General features: G+C 39.4%; 1 protein-coding gene across 2 annotated transcripts in view; it reads left to right on the top strand.

Moving 5' to 3' along the window:
* The window catches only part of insrb (insulin receptor b), a 76,895-nt gene extending 52,026 nt beyond the window's left edge, over positions 1-24,869 (top strand). The window contains exons 6-25 of one of the 2 annotated variants that reach the window (XR_013301525.1): positions 4,985-5,124; positions 5,210-5,354; positions 6,068-6,282; positions 6,442-6,568; positions 6,641-6,891; positions 7,635-7,802; positions 7,888-8,086; positions 11,189-11,327; positions 11,456-11,609; positions 11,677-11,825; positions 13,009-13,165; positions 13,337-13,433; positions 14,086-14,153; positions 14,217-14,446; positions 15,167-15,277; positions 15,654-15,816; positions 15,905-16,034; positions 16,114-16,248; positions 17,247-20,728; positions 20,869-24,869. Coding sequence is in view for 1 of the 2 variants with exons in the window: in XM_077608219.1 (XP_077464345.1) it covers positions 4,985-5,124; positions 5,210-5,354; positions 6,068-6,282; positions 6,442-6,568; positions 6,641-6,891; positions 7,635-7,802; positions 7,888-8,086; positions 11,189-11,327; positions 11,456-11,609; positions 11,677-11,825; positions 13,009-13,165; positions 13,337-13,433; positions 14,086-14,153; positions 14,217-14,446; positions 15,167-15,277; positions 15,654-15,816; positions 15,905-16,034; positions 16,114-16,248; positions 17,247-17,601 (3,133 nt within the window). In the remaining variant the exon portion in view is untranslated. Of the gene's footprint in view, positions 1-4,984; positions 5,125-5,209; positions 5,355-6,067; positions 6,283-6,441; positions 6,569-6,640; positions 6,892-7,634; positions 7,803-7,887; positions 8,087-11,188; positions 11,328-11,455; positions 11,610-11,676; positions 11,826-13,008; positions 13,166-13,336; positions 13,434-14,085; positions 14,154-14,216; positions 14,447-15,166; positions 15,278-15,653; positions 15,817-15,904; positions 16,035-16,113; positions 16,249-17,246 lie in introns of both variants that reach the window. The other variant, XM_077608219.1, reaches the window with a different exon arrangement.
* The last annotated feature ends 1,055 nt before the right edge of the window (positions 24,870-25,924 follow it).

Below are 25,924 nucleotides of genomic sequence, written 5' to 3'. Positions count from 1 at the left end.
CGTTACTTTTGAAGGAGCTGAATATATGATTTTTTTGTCTGTTTTTCCCGTGTGGTAAGAAGCAGGGCACAAAATACCGTAGAGACGTGCCTCCAACCATTCATTGTTTAACCGTGACCGTGACAGGGTATTTCCACCGCGTCGAGTCAGAAAGCGGAAACGGTCATATATTTGTTGGTGAACTTTTCTTTTTTTTAATGAATATTATTCAGGAAAGTGGGTCCTTTGGCCCACTCTGGCATGATGTGGAAACATGACTTCCATCAGAAGCAGCAGGTGGTGGGGGGCCCATAGGGGGTGAAGTAATCTAATCGTATCTAATATAATCTAATCGTATCTAATATAATATAATCGTATCTAATATAATATAATCGTGTCTAATATAATCCAATCGTGTCTAATATAATCCAATAGTGTCTAATATAATCCAATAGTGTCTAATATAATCCAATAGTGTCTAATATAATCCAATAGTATCTAATATAATCCAATAGTATCTAATATAATCCAATAGTATCTAATATAATCCAATAGTATCTAATATAATCCAATAGTATCTAATATAATCCAATAGTATCTAATATAATCCAATAGTATGTAATATAATCCAATAGTATCTAATATAATCCAATAGTATCTAATATAATCCAATAGTATCTAATATAATCCAATAGTATCTAATATAATCCAATATAATCTAAGTGTATCTAATATAATCTAAGTGTATAGTATAGTAATATAATCTAATAGTGTCTAATATAATCCAATAGTGTCTAATATAATCCAATAGTATCCAATAGTATCTAATATAATCCAATAGTATCTAATATAATCCAATATAATCTAAGTGTATCTAATATAATCTAAGTGTATAGTATAGTAATATAATCTAATAGTATCTAATATAATCAATAATAAATAGGGATGAGTTAAAATAACAAGTATCAAAATGATCTATCAGTCAAATGCAAAAAATGTATAACTATACAGCATATTTTTTATAATATTTCTTTATTTATGCTGACAGTATGGGAACAAACCTTGCAGTAAAATAGGAAATAAATCCCAACTAAAATAGCTCCACATAGCGCATCCGGTGACCAGGGTTATTCGCCGCACTACTTTATTTATGCAAGATACATTGTTTAAACAATTTGTTTGCAATTTTATTTTGGAACTTCACAAATTGAAAAAAAGAATCAACCTTTTATAAAATTATAATGATCCAAAACCTCCATTAAAATTGGGTGGACAAAAACATCTTTTAGTACTTTTTCCCCCCTACTTAATCCATTTCTTGGGTTTCGGATCGGGACTCGGGATGGACAGATTTTCCAAATCTGGGAGTCTCATGCAAAAATATGCCATCTGGTGATCCCTAATACTAAATTCCCCATCGAGTCCCCAAATCCTTGCATTTTTCGGACTACATTTGTAAGAACAAATGATTGGCGATATCAGCATGGCTAGAGAAGCAATTTTTTAGGTCAAGCTAGCAAGGCTTCAATTGGAATTTATGAGCAGGATAATGTTTCTTTTGAGAGAAGCCATTTGTGAATGAAGCATTTCCCACCGTGCAGTTGCCCGGGCCGCATCTAGCTAGATGGGGGACGCCTTTTGTGAATGGATTTCCTGAAAGGCGGTAGCGTGGAGAGCAAATTTCCTAGCGCACGCTTGTTTGTGTGTATGTGTGTGTGGGTGCGTGTGTATGTTTGTGTGATTACGTGCGGAAGCAAATGCAACGAGGGAACGTCGCTCACGCATCTCCGAGGGAAAAACTCCAAACGTCTGTCAGGCATCGCAGCTGCCGTCTCACTTTTTGTTGTCGCGTATGAATGAATTTGCAGGCTATGTGTAGGTGGCTAAAGTTAACCACGTAGCTAAAGTATGTTTAATAGTGCCAATCAAATAAAACATGCGGTAACATGCGCTGATGGAATTTGATTCGGTTAGAAGTTTATTTCATCCCGCATTTGGGAAATTTTTGGGTTGCGGTAGCAAGACAGACGTAAGACACAGAAGACATTGTAGACCTAGTTCAGAAACTGGAGCCACACACAGGATGTCCACAAAGTGGGGATATTTTGCAGACTGAATGTTAAAGATTTGATTACGTTTTAGATTGAAAGGATGATTTACATTTTTTGGGGGGGTCAAGTTTTAGATTGGCTGTGTTATTCATTTGCGAGGAACTAAAAAGTTAAAATGAAAATAATTTGTATTGTTTTGGTGAAGAAAAAATGACAAAGCAGTTGTTTAAATTCATTTTAAAAACGATTTTAACACACATGTTGAACTATTATTGATGTTACTTTTCATGTTCATGTTTTGGGGTAAAAAAAAAAAAAATCTTGTGGAATTTGGGCGTGGCTTATCCCCTGAAAATGACTCAATTTTTTGAATGTGTCATGAATATATAATGAAAAAAAAATCAATTATTTAGTGACACGGCAGAATGAAAAATGAAAACCGAACAAGTCAATGCCAATATGTTTATTATATATATATATATATTTTATATATATATATATAATATATCTATATTATATATATATATATATATATATAATATATATATATTATATATATATATATATATAATATATATATTATATATATATAATATATATATATTATATATATATAATAAAATGTCAGTTTTTGCACGATATGAATGAGGCAAAATAATAATGATTTTTCTCTCCAATATATTGTTAGAATTATTTCTTTCAGTTGTACTGTCATTTTTTGTGTATAAAAATTGAATTGAGGTTTGAAAAAAGGAGTCGTCTTATAACCAGGATCGTCATACATTCGAGCCAAAATGGTAATTCATCGTGTTACCATTCACGACTGGAGAGTCAGATGTCAGTTTTCAAAAATGATAACTCGAATACCACTTGGGAACGTAGAAAATTACCGGCTCGGCTTTTTTCCGAACGCAGGATGTCAAAAAGGCGGATTTGTCTCTTTTTCAGTGGATGACGAGCCGCGTCAAAAGGGCTTTTAATTCCTGGGAACACTCTAGGCCTTGTTGTGTTAGAAGTGCTGTGTCATGCTCGCTCACAACCGACGCACAACACATTCCCGCTTCAGCCCGTTGGGTCACCCGCGCATTTCCGACTTGAGCCATTGTGGTTTTTGGGGTTTTTTTTTTTATTCAGGAAAATCAAACAGCCCTCTGTTAATCCCTCATGCTAACATTAAAGCTGTTTTGATATAAAAGTCATTGGACTCTTGTCTATAATAACAGCCCAGTACAGTTTGACACCAGTATGCAAATGAATTGGTTCCAAGAGTGAACGCTACCAAAATAGAGGCAAACTCGTGAGGGTGTTTAGTGTTTGTGTTTTTCCGCTTCTGATAAGTACTTCAAAACAATTTTCGCTACGGGAAGTTGTGGAATTACAAAGAATTTATGGCGGGGTCAAACTTTTGCCGCATTCCTGTTTTTGGTTGAGACTTTTGAAACATGGCAGCAATGTTACAGAAAAAAAATGTATAATTATAATATTTGTTTAGTACTGAAGCTGTACAGTTTGTTTTAAACCAAAACTTTTTGGATTGAAAATAAGCAGGTCGGAGAATGAATGAATAAATAATCCGAGATTGCGTTAATTTTAATTTATTGTTTGACTGAATTTTCATTTTTCTCAAAATTATTAGTTTGGGTGATTGGGTTAGGAACCTGCCTACTCGGATCGGCTCCAGCACCCCCGCAACTCTCATGAGGCAAACAACACGTAAAAAACAAAAAATGGAAATGAGCTGATTTCCCATTTTTTTGCTTTCCAAAACTTACCTATGTTGTTGACTACTTATTTATTACGTTTTTTATTATTTATTTTTTATCGTTTGTTTGTCTGTTGTTGTTTTGTGCACTTTGTGCTGAAGCTTTAAATCCCATTATACAGACGCTCCCCTACTTACGAACATTCAACTTACGAACAACGGTACATACGAACATGTCTGCAAATTGCGTTTAAGTCCAAAAATGTTCGCAAGTCCAATTTTGTATTTCGCGTCTTTTTCGGTGTAGTACTTCTTTCCGCCGCTAATACCGACGCCTGGCGCTGTGAGAGCTCAGCTCACCCAGCATCTACCTTCTTCGTTGCAATGCGGAAGTGCGTGAATGTATCTCCAGTGTGCAAAGAACCTTTTTCATTTGTATCATTAAATATCTCATGCATCCAATATTGAATATGGTTGGTAAAAAGCTAAAGGCTTCTATTGAGGGAGTTGCAAGGAAGAGGCAAGCCATTTCATTTGAAACGAGTGGCAATAATAACGAAGCTTGATGCGCGTCAGAAAGTGGTGAGCGTTGCACATTCAGTACCATTTATAAACAGAAAGATCGAGCAGCAGGACCCAAATATTGAACGTTGCACAAAGTTTGCAAATCAATTGAATGATGCCATACAGTGCTACTGCATCATTTATGATGAAAAAAAGAAGAAAACTGTGCAATCGTCATTAGGTCGCTTCTTTTGGCCAGTTTCTAATACATAAATCTATCTCTCTCTCTACAGTACTGTACATATTCTCTCCATTTTATTAAATGTTTTTTTTTTCAGTACAAACCAATGCGTGTTACTTATACAAGCCTTAAACATACAAATGCACTTATATAAACCTTCAATATACTTATATAGGCCTTAAACATAAATTATAATACAAAATATAGCACTAAATCAACTTACAAACAAATTCAACTTATGAACAATCGCTCGGAACCAATTGCGTTCGTAAGTTGAGGAGTGTCTGTACTTATATAAGGACAATAATCAACTTTAATCGTGACCTCTGGCGTTTCCTGTCCAAAACCAATGAGACAGACTCCTCCCCTTTTGAGTAAACACATAAAAGAAAGTCCTCACGCGTCGGTATTGATCCACATCGACCCGTATCATGTCAGCAAATGGCGCCCCGACGACTTTGGCGAGGATGCTGATGTTTTTATTGACCGCCGTCACGCTGTGCGCAGGTTGACGTGCTCGCCTTGCGCAGGCCTTTGTCCTAAACTCTGCGTGGGGAATAAAACCATCGACTCGGTCACCTCGGCCCAGGCTTTGAGAGGCTGCACCGTCCTCCAGGGGAACATGATCATCAAGATTCGCGGCGGGAGTGAGTACACGTACACCTGCTACGCGGCCGCCGCCTCGTTAGCCGATGTCGGCCGATGCTAACGAAACGTGTTTTTCCATTGCAGATAACATAGCTGCTGAGCTGGAGTCCAGTTTGGGGCAGATCGAGGAGGTCACCGGCTTCTTGACCGTGCGCAGAGCCTACGCCCTCGTGTCCCTGTCCTTCCTCCGGAAGCTGCGCATCATCAGGGGGGAGCATCTTGAGGGCGAGTAAGTCAAGGACGCCGTAAAAACCAAATCTTTGTGAATTGTGCGAACAAGTGCGGCACTTTGCCCCATTTGCTATTCGCAATCACATTCGACGTCATGATGGCGCCTTCAGTGGCACCCAAATTCATTAATTCCGTATTTACACGCATATAAGCCGCATTTGTCGGACAAAAAAAATGATGACTGAATCGAGGGTGCGGCTTATATGCGCATAAAAAGACGACATGCACGAAACTGCAAGGTAACAACGCCATAACACCATAACGTCACGGCGCCATGACGCCATGGCGTAAGACAATGCAGCCGATACTGTCATTAAAAAGACGACATGCGCAAAACTGCAAGGTAACAACGCCATGACACCATAACGCCATGGCGCCATGATGCCATGACGCAAGACAATGCGGCCAATACAGTCATTTATTTCAAAATAGAGAATAGATAAAGCTATAAAACGCTAAACAACATTTATTTTGGTGTCTATGAATGAAATTCAATGCTGATACTGTCATTAAAAAGACGACATTCGCAAAACTGCAAGGTTACCACGCCATAACGCCATGACGCAAGACAATGCGGCCGATACGCTAATTTATTTCAAAATAGAGAATAGATAAAGATATAAAACGCTAAACAAAATGTATTTTGACGTCTATGAATGAAATTCAAGAAAAAAACCTGGTCTAAAGCATCCATCCTTCCGTGTCTTTCAGCATCTACGCATTTTACGCACTGGACAACCAGAATTTGCGCGAGCTGTGGGATTGGTCCAAGCACAACCTGACCATCGAGCGTGGGCGCACCTTCTTCCACTACAACTCCAAATTGTGCATGTCGGAAATCAGCAATATGGAGAGGGTGACGGGGACCAAAGAGCGCAACCAAAAGAATGACATTGCGGCGCGCACCAACGGCGACCAAGCCTCCTGTAAGTTGATTGGATTGCTTTTGGTGCGGAAAATGACATCATAACCATGGCTTTTAAAGAAAAAAATCCCAAAATTCTCTTTTCCCACTACAAAATACGATTGTTGACATTTCTGTTTCCGTCAAAAAATACATGATGCCGATCTTCTTTATCCTCCAGGTGAAACCGAGCGACTGGAATTTACACACATCAAAACGGCGGCCAATAAGATTTTAGTGAGGTGGGAGCCATTTTGGCCGTTAGATTTCAGAGACTTGCTGGGCTTCATGGTTCTCTACAAAGAAGCGTAAGCGCCCGTCTGACATCATTCGTTTGGAGCCCAGGGGTTCGTCGGTTTGACCTTTGACCTTTCCTCCAGGCCCTACATGAATGTGACGGAGTTTGACGGGCAGGACGCTTGCGGCTCCAACAGCTGGATGATCGCCGACGTGGACCCGCCGCAGCGCGCTAGCGACAACAAGGAGCAGCAAGAGCCGGGCCACTTGATCCGGCCCCTCAAACCGTGGACCCAGTACGCCGTCATGGTCAAAACCCAACTGTCCGCGTCCGACGAGCATCAGGTGAAGGGGGCCAAGAGCGAGATCATCTACGTCCGCACCAACGCCTCCAGTGAGTAAATACGGCCAGAGAGCAAGTTTGGGATTTGATCGCAACCCGCCAGAAAGCCGTCTGATTCGTTGCCGTGCGTTTGATCATAGATCCGAGTTGATGAAGTTCACTTGTAGAATATCGCTGGGCAAAAAGTACAGCTAAATGTTTTTTTTTTTTACTGCAATTTGAACATTATAGTCATATAAAAGGGTGATTACAACGAAGCCACTCCCCCCCCAAAAATGAGGTTACTAACAAGTTGTTTCACTGTTTTTTTTTCATTTATTCTTTCTTGGGTTTTTTTCTGCTGCTAGATTTTTTTCCCGCTTTTCCGCCAGGTTTGTTTCAATCATGTAAATTTAAATATCAAAATATTATAAAAGATGCTGTTTATATATCATTTTTTTTCCATTTTACATCATTTTGTTTTTGCTAGTATTTTGATTTGCTACTTACAAATTACTTTTTAAAACCAGATCTTATTAAACCCTAACCCTGCCAGGCCGCACATCCCAGTCCAAATAAATCGGACATCTATTGCTGCACAGAATAAGTTCAACGCTGTATTTGTGTACAATATAGCGCATAGACAAAACATTTCGTGCATCCTTGAGGCAAAACCAAAATGTCAAATGTCAATTTTTTTGTCAAAATTCGAATTCAAATTCAATTCGAAACTAGGTTTTTTTAAACATTTTTTTTTTTACGCAATACTGTTTATTTTCTTGCTCTTGACGTTTGCCTCCCTCAATCTCCCTCAGAGCCCTCAGTGCCTCTGGATCCCATCTCTTCCTCCAACTCCTCCTCGCAAATCATCCTGAAGTGGAAGCCCCCCACCAACCCCAACGGCAACATCACCCACTACCGGGTCATCTGCCGCAAGCAGCCCGAGGACAGCGACCTCTACAAGTTCGACTACTGTCTGCAAGGTCGCTCTCCGACATGGCCGTCCATCCACGGACAAATCCCCCTTTTGTCCGCCACGCTCTCAAATTGTCTTTTTGACTTTTGCAGGAATGAAGCTGCCATCCCGGACCCCCACCCAACTGGACAGCGACGACGAGCAGAAGTGGAACCACACGGACGAGCCCAACACGGGAGACAAGTGTTGCGTGTGCCCCAAGACGGACATTCAGCTGAAGAAGGACCAAGAGGAAATTGAGTTTCGCAAGACTTTTGAGAACTACCTGCACAACGAAGTCTTTGAAAGCAGGTACGTTTCACAAATGTCACGTCAACGCTCATTTTCCTGCTATTTTTTTTATATTTACATGTACAGCAGATTGTGTCTCTATTCTTATTGGGGTAGATGAATATAAGGTGCAAAAAACAACAACAAAAACATTCACAGTAAAGAAGAAAAGGTGGAGTAAAAGTCAAATTCTCCAAGGGTAGGTCCATAAAACAAAAACAAACATTATAATCATAAAATAGAGATTTATGGTCTGAATAGGTGTCCGTTGACGTAACGTATTAACAAGGTGAGAACTATACTACATACTAGCAGGGACAGAGAGAGGGGGGGGGGACTTTTTGCATGGCAACACACTCGTAACATAACATAAACAAATTTAATTGAACTTGGATTACGATGCAGACACTCAAAAATAGGTTTAATCTAACCTGACACTAAACTTAATTGTAATTTTGTTTGAAATTTTGATACCTTTCTTGGCTCTATTGGCCCCGCCTCCACCTTGACTTTCAGAGGCAACCTATCGAGAGTTGTTTGCTTTTGTCTTCCCTTCAAAATATTCCCAAAATGATGCACACAAATGTCCTCACAATAGGATAACGCACGACCACTATAACACTATAACTACAGGGCCAGTTTTTGTTGGGGGCAATGTGGGCAGCCGCCTAGGGTGCAATTTATGTGGGTGGCGCACAAGAGCTTTCATTTTGTATTTTTTTTTTTTCATTTTGAAATTATATTAGCAGTTCTCTTAGACTATTATCTCTCATTTCTGCGTGAATTCAGTGGCGTCTAACTTGGAGTTTGCAGAAGAAGTAATGCCTCCCCCTAGCATCAGTAAAGTGGCACTGCAGTCACTCCAAAATGGCGCAATAAGATTTTTTTTTTTCTTGTTAAAATTTTCTAATGATGATTTTGGCCAGAAAAGTCCAGTTTCATTCAGTTGACAATTTAATTCAATGTAAAAAGGGGTGAAAGACATCTAAATTTAACAAGGATAAGAAATCTGAATTTAGATAAAGTATTTTTTTTTTTAATTTAAATTAATCTTTTTTTATTTTTGGGCTTCAAGATTTGTGCAATTTCAAAATCAAATCATCAAATCAAAAGCCTTTATTGTCATCATACACAGCTGCCTATAACGAATCACCATCAAATCTTCTTTAATCTTAATTTTTAGTTCCTTTTCAAGCTAAATAGTTTGTTTTTATGGCTGCCCTATAAAAATACATAAAAGGCTGTCAGTGCTAAAAAAAAAAAAGTTACATTTGAGTATTAATCGTGAGTCAAACTATGAAAAAAACTGACTTACTGTCCAATGAATACTGTGTGCATGAAAATAGGAAATATATTCTGGGATGCAAATTAGAGTTTTATTAAAAAGATAGCCCAACAACATAAAAAAAAACAAGTCACAAATAGCGAAAACAATCCAGATCGGACAATATGAAAATATATTTTAAGCCATGTTAAACAAACTATATCCGAGGCCATCTAGTCCGCAGCCAAACAAGATCATCCCTCTTTTGTCTGTGTTTGTCTAGCGCATCTCCGTGCTAGCTCTCCCTTTCCCTCTTGATGTTTGGCTGCCATTTACCCGCATTTTTTTGTTCCGGGCCGGACGGCAGTTGGGCTCAGTGTGAGAGGTGTTGATTTTTAGGAGGCCCCTCTTCACCTAAGCCATCCAATTTGAAACACGTGCTGAGACCGTCTCTCGCGTCTTCCCTACGGGAGCGATTACTGCCGCCATTATCATTCACGCCAGTCAGGGACGCAGTCATGCGGATGGCCTTTTCGGACACACACACACACACACACACACACACACACACACACACCTCGGCGGGATTTAGAGCCCTTGCTGGAATAGGTCAGTGTCATGCAAGGCACTGCACAAAAAACTCCGTGGTCCTGTTTTTCATCACGCGAGGGGATGTAAGATGTTTTTCTCCCACCTACCCGTGTTTTTAACTCAATCCTGTCCACTATTGACCTCTTGGCAAGAGAGGTACAAAATAGTCAATGATATTTTGGTAGAACTAAAGAGATTGTTAGTACGTACCTGGCAACCTCAGCCAATTGCTCACCTTATTAATGATTGAAATTCCCTTTATTAAGCGATAAAAAGACATACAACACATATTTACTCACATAGGGCGCACTTAAAAGTAAAAAATGCATCCCAAAGTGGACAGGGTGCCCAATCAGAATGCACTAAATTGAAGATTTTGTAGATGTCGCTGTATGACGCTGATAGCTTGACTTTCTGGATACATTGCTTGCTGACACGCTATATTTAGATAGTGAAAATGGCGGAAGTGACTGATGCGCATTAGCAATTGACGATGACTATTTTCATCTGCGGCCACTGACCGAGACAATCCGGTTTAGAGCCGAAATGGGTAAAACGAGATCGGTTTTACAAAAGAAAACGTACATAAAAAATTCAGTTTAAAGGTTGATACAATTTGAGATGATCAAAAAAATGTCAAAAATACAGGAAAAACGTATAAGTTGCCAGGTATGCATTTTTGGCAGGGGAATTTTTTTTTATGTCATCAGAAACTGAGACCAAACATACATTAAAATAACAATTGTAAAATGGAGAATAACAGCTGCTAAAATAACGCTTTTTCAGATAACTACAACCTTTAAAAAGCCAGTCAGTAGTTGGGGAGTAAATAAAAATTAAAAATCTTAGGCAAGTCGCACTTCAGTTTTAATCGCAGACACAGTCAAACTATAAAAAAGAGTGCGCCTTATAGTCCGGAAAATATGGTACATTCATACCTGTCAATGCCGATAACTGCCCTTATAAATGATTATGATTCCTCTTACAAACCCCCCAAAAACCTTACAAACACCGTACGACGGTGTTTGTAAGGTTTTTGGGGGGTTTGTAAGGGGAATCATAATCATTTATAAGGGCAGTTATCGGCAGAGGTTGACAGGTATGATTTGTCCACATTGATGACCAATCAGAAGTGTTTGGAAGTCAGACTCCGAACTTTTCATACTTAACCAGCCTTTACTTTGCAATAGTCTCTTAAGCTTTTCATCTTCTAGTTTAAAAATACTGTGCTAACCTTTTTTTTCTCTTTTTTTTTATATATTCTTCAGACCATCACGCCGGCGACGTTCAGTAGGCATCGCCAACGCCACCGATTTGCCTTTCCTTCTCCCCACGGCATCCGGCATCATCCCCGGCATCAATTCTACTAAAGCCACACCCAAAGACGAGGACGAGGAAGGCACCAAGGTCTCTTCATAAAAAAAAATCACCCTTTCCTACTCTTCATTAAACTACAGCAGCAATTAAAAACCAGGACTGTCCTTTACGAGACATGCTCATTCTCAATCTGATCCGTCCACTCTGTGTCCTCCCAGATTGAACTATTGGTCTTCTCAAAAGAATCCACCGTGATCTCGGATCTGCAACACTTCACCAGTTATCGAATCGAGATCATGGCCTGCAACCATCTCACGGATTTCAAGCGCTGCAGCATGGCGACGTACAGGAGCGCCCGAACGATGCCGGAAGGTGAGTCGTCTCGCGTTCAATTCCCAGATCATCTCACGCCACGTAAAACCTACTTTTCTGGCCACAGTGAAAGCAGATGAAATCCCAGGCCTGGTGACCCACGAGTTAATCAACGGCGAACCCGGATCCGTCTTCATCAAGTGGAAGGCGCCCGTTTCTCCAAACGGTCTCATCATCCTCTACGAGGTGTTCTACAAGAAGGTTGGAGAGACTGTGGTAAGTAGCATTCGGATAAATACTAATTAAATGAATACAATCAAATGATAACATTCAGAAGCCATTGCAAACACTATTTTAATAGGTATTTTTCTTGTGGATTGGTGTCCAAAATCAAGTTTTAACTCCGGGGTCGGGAACCTTTTTGACGAAGAGAGCCATAAACAATTCATATTTTCAAACATTATTCCTTGAGAGCCATACTCAGAATTTAAAAGTAAAAATACATGAAAATGTGTGGATTTATTAATCATTTCACCACTTTGAAAGTAAAAAAAATGTCTGAATTCTTTTAAGAACATGTTTTCACTGTTGCTAATCAATGAGTATCAATGAGAGTATGCATGCAGAAGTAGAAAAATGAAGAAAAATTATGATTCAAAAACCTCAAGAGATAGTGTCGGCGCCACAGTGTGACGCTCCCATTGGTGCGTTCGGGACTTGGGTGGTCTCTCACCAGTGGTTCCCATATTTTACCACACAGGTTAGCAGAGAGCCATATACACCCATCAAAAGAGCCACATATGGCTCCCGAGCCATAGGTTCCCTACCCCTGTTTTAACTGAAGTGATATGATGATGTCATCAATCGGATGAGGAATGAAAAGAAATCTAACACATTTGTGAATAAATAGGGAAACAAAAATAGAATTTAAATGGGATTTGACTTGACTTATTTGTTGCTATGGTGTTAATACTTTTCTATGGTAAGACAATAAGAAATTTAAGATAGTCAATATTTGTTTATAAAATCCTTCCTGTGTATTTTTGCAAATAGTTATTTGTCAAATCAAATCAAAAGCCTTTATTGTCATCATACACAGCTGCGTATAACGAAATGGGTGGTGCTACTCCACAGTGTGTTTTCCCAGTAAAAGAGCGTAAATAAGTAATATAAAAATATAAAGAGTCACATCCTGTTAAGGTCAATTCTAAAATATTGCAATATTGTTTGAGTTGATTATGTGGGGTAAATCTGGGAATCCTGCTTGCATTGCCACTCTGTTACCATAGTGATAATATACATAGTCTATGATAATACAGTATACAAGCATCTGGACCCATGTTACGATTTTTTTTAACAAATGTATTACATGCCTGACCTCCAAAATATTTTTTATCTAATGGTTTAAGGTTTAAATGGGGTTGTTGACTTTTCTATTTTGTCTTGGGTGGGATTCCAGGTCCACACGGCCTGCGCTTCCCGACCCGCGTACCTCAAGTCAGGCGGCACCAAGCTGTCACTGGTGCATCCTGGGAACTACAGCGTGAGGGTCCGCGCCATCTCCCTGGCGGGGAATGGCTCTTTCACAGAAACGGCTTACTTCTTCATGCCCAACAGTAAGGCTGGATGTTTTGTTGTCAAGTACCGTATTTCCGCACTATAAGGCGCAACTAAAAGACTTCCCTGTTGTTAAAATATTGGTTGAAATTCCCTTAAACACAGCTTTTACAGTAGTAGTAAATGGCACACATAGATGGATGAAGTATGCTATGCTGTTTTTCTTGCAGAGGATCCTGGTCTCATTGGCGTTGTGATCGGGCCCGTCATCTGCTTCATCCTGCTGTTAATCGTGGGAGGGGCCCTCTTCATGGTCTTCAAGAAAAAGTGAGTAAGATGTTGTCTAGGAATGTCCCGTTGCAGATTTTTTATTTTTTTTAAACTTACAATTTCATCCGAGACTTTTTGCACGGCAACGTCCTCGTAACATAACATAAATACATTTAAATGAACTTGGATTACAATGCAGACACACACAAAAATAAGTTTAATCTAACCTTACACTAAACTTAATTCTAATTTTGTTTGACATTTTTCTACCTTTCTTCTCCCGGATTGGCTCTTTTGGCCCCGCCTCCACCCTGACTTTCAGATGCAACCTATCGAGGGTTGTTTGCTTTTGTATTCCCTTCAAAATATTCCCAAAATGATGCACACAAATGTCCTCACAATAGGATAACGCACGACCACTTGCCAACAAGAAGTAGTATGCTCCTCTCGTATTAGCGAACAAGCTCCGCCATTCGCACTGACTAATGGGGAAAAAACACTGAAAAAAAATGCAACACCCCGCCCAGTGTTCGTAGAGACATTACACGAGTGAGTTGCGACAGGAAAGACAGTGGCCATGATGTTCTTATGAGCAGCCTCTCGCGCCTGCTGTATGCTTGTATATCAAAATTTGTCTTGTATCTCAAGATAAATATTTGCCCAAAATTTTACTCTTATCTCAAATCCGTCCCGTGTTTTTATATTTCAGGCAAACCGAAGGCCCCACTGGACCTCTTATTGCCTCCTCAAACCCGGAGTACCTCAGCGCTAACGACGGTAAGACGATTCACATCCGAGTTGCGCGGGAAGAGCGCTGATTCCGTTCCATCATTCGCGCAGTTTACGTTCCCGACGAGTGGGAAGTCCCGCGGGATAAGATCAACGTGCTCGGGGAGCTGGGCCAGGGCTCCTTCGGCATGGTGTACGAAGGCATCGCCAAGGACATCGTCAAAGGAGACCCGGACACCCGCGTGGCCATCAAGACGGTCAACGAGTCGGCCAGCCTGCGGGAAAGGATCGAGTTCCTCAACGAAGCCTCCGTCATGAAAGCCTTCAGCTGTCACCACGTGGTCAGTCACTTCTCTAGCGCTCATTAGTCACAGTTGGGTGACTCTTTGTTTGTGTTTTATTGACTCACGGTTCGCCTCTTCAAAACAAACATTCCCACTTTGTAACTGATGTTTCACTTCCTTGCCATATCCCAGGGCCAGCAAAATATTCATTTTTGTGTCAGAAATATATTTGTCTCTCAAAATAAATCCATTTTAATTTTGGCCACAGAAAATTAATGTTTAAATTTTCGCCGTAGAAATCAATAAGTGAAAATTATTGCAATATATTTCTAATTCCAGTTTTTAATATTGCAATGCAATACAGGTGCATGCACTGTGCACAGCACACACAGCATTTGGATCTTCCAAGCGTGTGTTTAGCTCTCATGCATCTGCGAAAATGGCCCAGGAAAATAATTGGAAATCATTTCGGTTCAGCGACCAATAATTAATCATTTTTTAGCATAGAAATAATTATATTTACATTATGAAGGCCCTATTGTAAATATTATTATTTATTTATTTTTTTATATATTATTTATATATATATACATTTTATATTTTATTTATTTTTTATATATTTTTATTTATTTATTTGTATATATTTATTTATTTTATTTATATGTATATATTTATTAACTCATTTATTACCTATTTATGTATGTCTAAATTGTCTTCTCCTGTGTCTGTATTCTCACCCTCTGTGACAGTGAAATTATAATTATTTTTTGGTTATAGGTACGCCTTCTAGGTGTTGTGTCAAAAGGTCAACCCACCCTTGTGGTGATGGAGTTAATGACACACGGTGATCTGAAGAGCTACTTGCGAAGTCTCAGGCCGGACTCCGAGGTAAGCACGGCCTACAAATGCGTAGACCAGGGGTGGTGCTCAATACGTCGATTGCGAGTTACCAGCCGTCCACTTTGTAGTACATTTTAGACTTTTACGTGTGCGGTGTGTGTGTGAAAATATGTGCCACGTTGCATCTGTAGTTTTTAATCTCTTAATAAGTGGAATTCAAACTAAAATAATGGATTAGTAAATGCATTTACTTTTGGGGGATTTCATAACTTGGATCTTTTTCGTATCTCGAGTCACTCATTTGCATATAAAAATTTTTTTTAACCTGAAACGTTCGTACCTAGAGGCATTCGTAAGTAGAGGTATGACTCTATTTCAATATTTTTCCCATTTGGTATATTTCTGTCCGTTTGCGTTTTTACAGAACAACCCAACCGGTCGCCCTCCACCTACGCTGAAGGAAATGATCCAAATGGCCGGGGAAATCGCAGACGGCATGGCCTACCTGAACGCCAAAAAGTTTGTGCACAGGGACCTGGCAGCCAGGAACTGCATGGTGGGGGAGGACTTCACCGTCAAGATCGGAGGTAATCGATCGTCTTTCTGAGAATGACAACAACAACAACAACAAAAACAGAAAATCTTTATCATCAACTACCACTCCTTTCATCTTAGATTTCGGTATGACGCGAGACATCTACGAGACGGACTACTACCGCAAAGGAGGGAAAGGCCTACTTCCCGTCAGGTGGATGGCTCCGGAATCTCTCAAAGACGGAGTGTTCACCGCCCACTCCGACTGCTGGTAAGCGACCGGTGTTTCGAGCTTGTGCGCCGTCACGGCAGATGTGATCAGCGTGCCGTGGGGTGACGTTTCCTCGCAGGTCGTTTGGCGTCGTGCTGTGGGAAATCAGCACGCTGGCGGAGCAGCCTTATCAGGGCCTGTCCAACGAGCAGGTTCTTAAATTTGTCATGGATGGGGGATTTCTGGATCGCCCTGACAACTGTCCAGAGAGGATGTGAGTTACTAAAAAAATCTTTATTCTTTAAATTCTGACTATTTTGTTGTTGTTTTTGTTTTGACGCTTTTTGTATTCTGAGGAATTACCGTGTTTTCTCGCATATATGCCGTATTTGTCGCTAAAAAAAGATGACAATCGAGAGTACGGCTTATATGCGCACGAATTAGACTTCACATGCACGAAACGACATACCGCAAGACAATGCAGATGATTTATGGTCATTTATTTCGTAATAGAGAAGATAAACAGATAAAACGCTTAACAAAAATTATTTTGACATCTATTAATGTCCTGGTTGTGCTGGTCACATGACTTCCTTTTTGAATTTGTCTTCGTGCACCCTTTAGGAATGTGCAATACAGCAGATGATCCTTTCGATTCATACAGTATCTCAGAAATAATAAAAAATAGAATTCAACGATTTTTAAGGCAATTTTAAGGCTTATACGTGGAGGCGGCTAATATGCGAGAAAATACAGTAAGCGATGAGGCCCCTCATTTTGAATTGTAGAGCGCTTATATCTTATACTTAAATGCTACTTTTATATGTTGTTTAGTGATTTTTTGTCTATCAAAAATTGCTATTATTCTTGCTTTAAATTATAATGTTTTTTCTTGGTTTGTAATCAATTCAAAATTTTCCCCTCCAAAATACAGACTTGATTTATAGTCCCAAAAATACGGTGATTCCAAAAAACCTGTAAAATATTTTTAGGGAATCTTTTCATATCTAATTTTTTTTTCAATGTACTTTTCCAATTTTTACAAAATTCATGAATTTATTCTTTTTTTAGTATTCTTTTTTCAGTAGCACTTGTCCATAACGGATGGCTAAAGAAAATAAATAATAATACAAAACCTGTAGAACACCAAATTCTTAAAAAATAAAATAAAATTAAAAAAAGTTAGCCTTAGCCGCCACGTTGGTTTTTGCAATTTTCCCTTTTTCCCTTTTTACCTTTTTAACGTTCCCGTTTCCCATCTGAAACACTTAGGCACGACTTAATGCAGATGTCCTGGCAGTACAACCCCAAAATGCGTCCCATGTTCCACGAGATCATCGAGATGCTCCGGGAGGACCTTCACCCGTCGTTCCAGGAGGTCTCCTTCTTCTACAGCGAGGAAAACAAAGTCCCCGAGACGGAGGAATTTGACTTGGACCTGGAAAACATGGAGAGCATCCCCTTGGACCCGTCCTCTTACTCCCAGAGAGAGGACGTCTTATGCAGGGACGGCGGGCCCTCCGTGGCCCTCAGGGGGAACTACGAGGAACACGTGCCCTACACGCACATGAACGGCGGCAAGAAAAACGGACGGATCTTATCCTTGCCCAGATCTAGCCCGTCCTAACATTTCCCGTTTCCCCCCAAAAGACTCGGCGAACTTGGGCCGACCTCACCTAGCGTTTTTTTCCCCATTTCCACCCCGAAAGAACTCGGCGAACTGGCCCGAGCGACCGACAGACCTCAACCTGGCTTTCTTTTTCACCTCCACCCGCTCGGAATGGTTCAAGACCTTCTCAACACTCACATACACAAAAACACAGATCTCAGGATTTTTACTTTTACTTCCTCATGACTGCCAAACACTGGCGAGCAAGGGATGCAAACAGCACACGGGTTTTTTTGGTGGGGCGGGGTATCATTCTTTTGTTTTCTCGGCGCCGCCACGTTTCCGGCACTGATGGAAACGGAGGGACAAAAAAATACAAAACAAGAACTGTGAACACGAGGAACCTTAGACACACCCACCAGGCTGCTTTCACGCTCGACCTCTTTAAAAGACGTGGCGCTCGCTACCTTCCACTGGGCGTTTTTCCTTCATATTTCGTTTTTTTTTTTCCTTTTTTCCACCCGACTCAAGAATTTTTAATCAGTTCAGTGGCCTTTTGGATTTCGTGGCCTATACGAGAAGCGTCTCCGTGCTGGTTTGTTTTTCGCTAAACCGTGATTTCATCTCAGTTTGGAGCCCTTTGGAAAAACAGTCATTCTAACAAACGGCTTATATGAGAGAAACGGTGGGTCTTTTTTTTGCTTTTTTGTTTTTTTGTTGTTTTTTCTCTGGTTCTGCAGAATTCCAAAAAAAAAACGACACGCGTATTCATGGGGGTGAAATTTTTAATTTATTTTTTTGCTTTGATTTTCTCTCTTTTCTATTCGTGTTCTCTTTTACAGTAAACGGCTGAAGGATATTTAAACAGTTTTGAATTGGATAAACGAGTTCCTCAGACTGACCAATAGCTGCTGCTTTGATATATTTTACTAGTTATAGAAATGTATAAAGTTATATAATATATAGTATATATGGAATCTTGGTATTGGACTACCAACATTTTATATATATAATATATGACCTTGATGTTTTTGTATATAGTTCATATGTGTAATATTTTTCATCAAAAGCTTTGTTAGTATCTAGATTTTATTTTTTTGCCAATGTTTTTTCCTTCAAATGTTTTTATTTTTATAGCCCCAGATATCCCACTAATCTGCCATCAGTGCTCTCTCTCTCTCTATTTTTCTCTCCCTTCTCCTCCCACGGGAATTAGCTTAGCATTAGCATCAACCCAATCCTTTGTCTTGGTCCTTGTCATCTTTTTTAAGCCCGTCGGACCCTCCGTCTGTTTGTATGAAGAGGAGACTTTCTTTTTGAGTGCATTTTTTTATTTTTCGTACAAACGCAACACAAAACAAAAGCTTTAAAAGAGGAATGAGGTCATACTTTGGTCCCGGAGACGGCCCGATGAATGTAGAACTTCCTTTTTTGAGTCCTGGATGAGTTCCAAGGTTCCATCCCCGCGTGATCCTTTTACCGGAAGATATCCGAAAAATTTAGTTAAATATCCAGCGTGGATGGCAGGACTCCTCGTTAATTTTTTTTCCCCCCTGTGCATGTTTCTCCTACTTGTAATTCTTATATTTCCCCCACGTTCCACTCCCCCGTCTTACCTGCAATGGCCACAAAGTTCGATCTTGTCTAGCTAGGGTATGCTAATGCTAACCGTTTGATTTGTAGCCTACTACGATACGTTCAATGTTCCCTCTAATTTTTTGTTGGCCCCCGGATCGTGTGTGTACAAGGTTTTCAACCTCGGCCCGCGGGCCATATACGGCCCGTTAGGATTTTTAATCCGGCCCGCCGCCGGTGTTGTCCAAATTATAGTAAAAATCAATGTTGGTCTACCATCAATGGCAGCCCGGGAATAAGCACTCTTGGGCAGGCAGATGTAGCAGAACCGAGCCGTAAAATGACAGCAATCGGGTCAAATCCATCCTAAAACAGCATTTAATGATTAAATGCAAATACTGGAGCTCTTTGGACATTAGAACCGAGCCCAGGGAAGTGAATTCCTCGGTAAAATGTTGCGATGATGTCGCGATGGAGGCAAAAAAACGTCCATTCGCCAAATGGCTCAAAATGCTCTCAAATTCGGTCAAATCCAGCTGAAAACAGCGTTTAATTATTAAATACAAATACTAGTATTTGGGTTGTGGGGGGTGCTGGAGCCTATCCCACCTGAATGGTAGCCAGCCAATCACAGGCCACAAGCACACGGACAACCACTCACGTGCAAAATTAATATCCAAGGACAATTTAGAGTGTCCAGTCAGCTTAGTGTGCATGTTTTTAGGATATGGGAGGAAACCGGACTACCCGGAGAAAACCCACACATTCCCGGGGAGAACATGCAAACTCCACACAGCCGAGATCGAACCCAGAACTGTGACCACTCGACCACCGGGCTGCCTAAAATCAACATCCTCCTTTAAAATGATACATTTTCTCAGTTGAAACGTTTGGAATCAAATATTTCCATTTGGAACGTTCCTGGCATTCAGTTATTATCAAAAATGTGTACACTATTTTTAAATTTGGATTTGTACAGTATGTCATAAAACTCCAAATGTTCCCACTTTTAAGCCGCTACCCCCAATTGTCACAGATGAGTCAATCCCAAAGATATCCACCAGTAGGCATTGCAGCTCTTTGGTTGAGGTTTGATGACACACGGCTAAAAAAAATGTCCACGTCCAATTTAGCCCAGCGGTCCCCAACCTGTTTCTCACCACGGACCAATAAAGCGCTTCCAATTTTCTCGCGGTCCGCCATACAAATTCAGAAAAGAGGATGGGGGCGGAGTTTACAGCACTGACGACACCCACGACGGCAAAAAAAACAAATCCCAGGCATAATAGCAATTATCTCATCTCATTTTCCGAACCGCTTTATCCTCATTAGGGTCGCGGGGCTGCTGGAGCCTAGCCCAGCTGACTTCGGGGAAAAGGGGGGGACACCCTGAATTGGTGGCCAGCCAATCGCAGGGCACGAGGAGACCTTTCACTCTCACAGTCATAGCTAGGGTCAATTTAGAGTGTTCAATCAGCCTACCATGCATGTTTTTTTGGAATGTGGGAGGAAACCGGAATACCCGGAGAAAACCCACACAGGCCGGGGAGAACATGCAAACTCCACACAGGTGGACCGAGCTGGATTTGAACCCAGATCTCCCACTGCCAGGCCGCCTAATAGCAATTATTTGTCATTATTATAACAGCTTTTCTACCCGGAGAAAACCCACGCAGGCCCAGGGAGAACATGCAAACTCCACCCACACAGGTGAACCGAGCTGGATTTGAACCCAGATCTCCCACTGTCAGGCCGCCTAATAGCAATTATTTGATATTATTATAACTGCTTTTCTGATTGGAAGTCGGAGGGTGAGATTGACATCGTTAATATTTATTTCTCTGACGGACCAGGGATTGGGGACCGCTACTTTAGCTTAGCCCGTTGCAGTGCCTTAGCTATGGATGTTGTCGTATTCTAGTCCACAGTCCCTACTTGGCGGAATTTTTTGTTTGTGCACTGGAGGGGAAAAGTGTCCAAAGTTGGGTCTTATGTGGTGGCATTTAGTCGTTTAGTCATTTTCTCCCTGTAAATTATTTCATCTACTTATTTATCACTATCAACAAATTTGCTCATATCAGACAACAAGTGCAACTTTTTTACATCAAATGGATCAGAGCCGGTAGCATTCGCTAGCTTTCTGGTTAGCCCAAAGTGGGAAAATCTTTGTATTTCATTCCAGTGCCTTCTCCGAGATGGATTTGGATGTGGTTTAGAACGTGCAGAAACATGGTGGACTTGAGCTGCGTCACGCTAGCAGCGTTTCACAAATGTTATGGAATGCTAAAATCTTAATTTTTGTCTTTCATTTCCCCTGAATTAACAAGACACTACTTCCTTTCATAATCGCTACATTATCTGCGCCCATTCATTGTCCCATTGGGTCAAAGTTGTTTTTATTTTTATTTTTTCAGCATTTTTGACTACTTTATGGCTACGGAATTCAAAACTGATCAGTTTTTCTGTGCATCTTAGCTATGTTAGGCTACTATATTGTCACTACATTGGCAAAACTGGCCTTTTCCTTTGCATAACATTTGTTCAATATTGCATCCATGCCTGTTTCCTTTAATGTATCTTGAATGGTGGCACTTTTTTTCATATAATCAAGTGAAATTGGACACAGTGGTTGGGAATCACGAATAAATTAATCCATACGACCGCCCCTAACAGCACTATTTGGATTTCCAATAACTTTTAAAGCACTTGAATACTAAAACGCAGCTTTCGACCACCTCTAATGGGACATCAAGACGGTGTAGATATTTATTATTTTGATTGAGAACAGAGCGGTTAGCATCCCAGTGAAGCATTAAAAAAAATAATTGGGGGTGCAAGGGTGATCGCGTTATCCGGATTGTCGTCCTCGTGGGATGCATGTCATTGGTTGTTGTCGTCCATGTTGTTTCGGCCGGAGCCTACCTCAGTCTAAATGGAGGAATCGCACCTAACGTTCACCCTTTCTTTAAAAGTCGCCTCCTACTGTTTGCTTTCTGCCTTACATGCATATTTTGGGGCTTTTCACATGGGTCTGTTTTGGGATTTTTTTCTTTTTGGGCCTTTTATGGTCTGCACGTTTAGCCGTGATTATCAAAAAAAAAAAATAATCAAATCGGGGCATTTAAGACTATTTTTAAAAACTTGACAAGCAACCCCAGTCTCGACCACCCCCTCAAATTGGAATAAATTAAGCATATTTTCTATTTTTGGGCACGCAGGTATACTAGGATAATCCTATTGGCCATACAAACTCAAACCAGACTAAATCTCGACTGTATTTAATATTTTTTTCAATCTCAGGGAGGCGGCCTGATGTTCACATAGAGGTGAAGAAATAGACCTTAGCTACTTTTTATATCATTTTTGAAAAATGGAGTCCATGTGTACACCCCCCAATCCCCCCTTGGACTGCCCCTAGTGGCTGAATGGGAGCATTGCAACGCAAACCCACCCCTAATATATAGTGCCTTGCAATCTAACAGTCTATCTAGCAAGAGTACCTCCCAATATAAAAAAAACTCCATAAAATCTCTTATCCCAAAACAACTGTGTGCAAATCAAACTGTGGAATCAAATCAATTTAAAATTCAATGATTTAGACCCAAAAAAGAAAGAAATTAAATTTTGCGTGTGCTCTGCTAAGCTTGCTTTATGCATGGGAAAAAAATGGAATGATGTATACCAGCGGATAGCTTCTTTTTGTGACCTTTTTTAATGAAAAAAAAAGAATATATCCATATATGTCATTAATCTGCCCCTTTTTTGTCGGCACACGCCAAATTCCTTAAAATATGTCCCATTGTTGTTGAATATGTTGAATCGCATCCCCATATTGGGAAAAATACGATGATTTAGTCGCTGCTAAATGTAAATAGCGGCATTTTTCGCCTATTTTCTTTTTCTTTTTTAACCGCCCCCTGAAAATGAAAGCACTTGATTTAATATTGTGAGCTTAAAAAAAGAAATAAATGAAATAAGAGCCTCCTCGTTGCAAAAAATGTTGATGGCAGAAACATTTGAGGAAATTGTCATCTTGACATTTCCCACGTGAATTAATGGGAATTGACTTTTTCAGAGAAATGCTTGCATAATTTCAGTTTTTTTTCTCCCTTTAATACGGTATTATGACACTTTTCACTGATTGGCTGGCTAAAATTTTACAATAGATTGTATATAAAAAAATTATATTTAAATAGTATGTTGAAAATCAGACTATTGGTACATTTATAGTTGATATACTTATTTGTTGTTGTTTTTTGGATTGAAAAATGAATTTTAAACTGTTCATCACAAACAGCATATCTAAAATGATGTTAATTTATGTGTTGCATTTTAATCGATCACATAAATGATACAAAAATCGACCCTGTCCACACCAGTAGTGATACAAATCTGTTTCATTAGGTTATTTTTCTGTTAAACTTGAATACGTTTATGATTAATTTCAAATATCTGACCCAGTCTTCCCATTAATTCCCATTGAAAATGTCCACATTAAAAAAAAAAATCCCTGAATTCAATTTACAAGGCTTCTTGTATGTCAACATCGGTTGAGAACAAAGCATTTGTATGTATTTTTATTGTTTAAAAAAGTATTACCTTTTAGAGGGATTGATTTCTATTTTTATTTTTTTAGCCACAGTAGGGAGGGCAAACAATGACTTTTTTTCTTACTGTAAACGTTTACTACTCTTGTACATTTGGAAATTGTTATGAATGTGTATATATCTCCATTTTGTTTTCTAAATCAAGAGGATATTTTTGTTGTTGTCGAGGACACAACCCACTACAATACACACAGGAAAAGAGCCTGTGGGAGAGAAAAAAACACGCAAATACACATTTTGTGGCACCAAAACTGCTTAAAAGAACACTTTTGCATGCACCCAAACAGTCCCAAAAGTACCCCTGAGGCATGTTTAGTTTGTTTTCCTTTCCTTTTTCTAGAAGCAAATCACGTGAAAACTGGACGAGACCACTGTACATTAAAGAGGGGGGAGACCGGCGAACAATGAGATAAGCTACAATGATGATTCACCGACTTCCCCCCCGTAAATTCCCCCAAGTGGTACAGCCCTAGTGTGGCGGGCTTTTAAGGCTATGAACTAAACAAAACTAGCGGGGAGGTCGCATTTAAAGATGGCCGTCTTTCCAGTGGTCTGCTCCAGTTTGATAGAGCGATATTTTACGTTAGCGTGTTGTCTCCTCGGTGCACATACAGTCGCTTCTAATGGCCGCCATGCTGTCGTCGTCGTGCAGGTTACCTCTTTGTTGTTCATTTTTTTTGGGGGGGGGAAATGTTGTGTATACGTTCCTGTTGTGAGTCTGCGGCAGTCGGTGCGTGTGTATGTTTGTATAGTCCAAACCCAGAGAGTTGGCTTCATCCCTCACACTGGATCCAAATGTGCCATTATCTATTCATGTAACGCATACATCGACACACACACACACAAACACACATAAACACGCACGTGCAAAGAATGACACGATGCATATTGTACAGGATCAAAAACAAAAAGACAGAAAATGTGCCATGACTAAATGAAACGCTTGACAATTTATTTTTTCTATGGTTTCAAAAGGAGAGCCAAGTAGTGACATGTACGGAAAATGTTGCAATGATATGAAAATACAAATCTTGCTGTGTGTAAATTATTCGACAATTAACTGTTTATATTAAAATTATGAATAAAATTATTGGAGAAAATTGATCGGCGGTCATTTTTTTTTCACAGGTGCTGCGTATTCATAATGAATTACAGTATTTGAACTAAAAAGTTTACATTATTTAATCATAAAGCCTTGCATGAAAAAAAATCATTAATTATTTTTTTAGCTCTTTACTTAACATATATGCAGTACATTATTCATTAGAATCATAAAAAAACAAAAGCCTTTATTGTCATTACACAGCTGCGTAGAACGAAATTATTTCGTTCTACGCAGCTGTGTATAACGACAACAAAGGTTTTTTTTATTTTTGATTGAATCATATCTGTTAACTTTCCATGCACAAATTAGGCTTTTTAACCTTTTCATATTCATATAAGCCAGTCCTCATTTAAATTATTTGGATATATAACTCCATCACTGACATTTAATGTGTTAAATACTATGCAGACAATGCTAATATAGTATGTATAGTATTTTTTAAACTAAGTTGCACCAGCCAAAGATACACAATGAAGAGAAATATACATATATATATATATATATATATATATATATATATATATATATATATATACATATATATATATACATATATATACATATATATATATACATATATATATATACATATATATATATATACATATATATATATACATATATATATATACATATATATATATATATATATATATATACATATATACATATATATATATATATAAGTCACTGAGTTATAAATTGCAATTTTGGGAGGCCATTTTTTTATTTGATATGAAACCATGATAATAAAACAGTGAGCTACAGGCTAACAGTTTTCCGATTCCTAACACCGCAAAAACAACATGACAGTTTGTCGGTGGTCAGAAAGCGCAAAAAAACATACTTTATCACAGTTGAGGACTAATTGCAGGCCTATTTTAAAAATTAAATATGTAGTATGTTTTAAACCAATGACTTCTAGTCCACGTAAACATGAAAAGTGAGATAAACTACGTGAAAAGGGCATTGGAAAGTAGTACACTTGTTATGTATGTATTGTACGTGTATGAAGCCTCGCAAAAGACTGCCGCAAAAACCACATTGCTCAACT

This window comes from Stigmatopora argus, chromosome 8 (assembly GCF_051989625.1).
Source record: "Stigmatopora argus isolate UIUO_Sarg chromosome 8, RoL_Sarg_1.0, whole genome shotgun sequence".
NCBI lineage: Eukaryota > Metazoa > Chordata > Actinopteri > Syngnathiformes > Syngnathidae > Stigmatopora > Stigmatopora argus.
The sequence above is the reverse complement of the archived record's forward strand: the minus strand, read 5'-3'. Positions and strand labels throughout refer to the sequence as shown.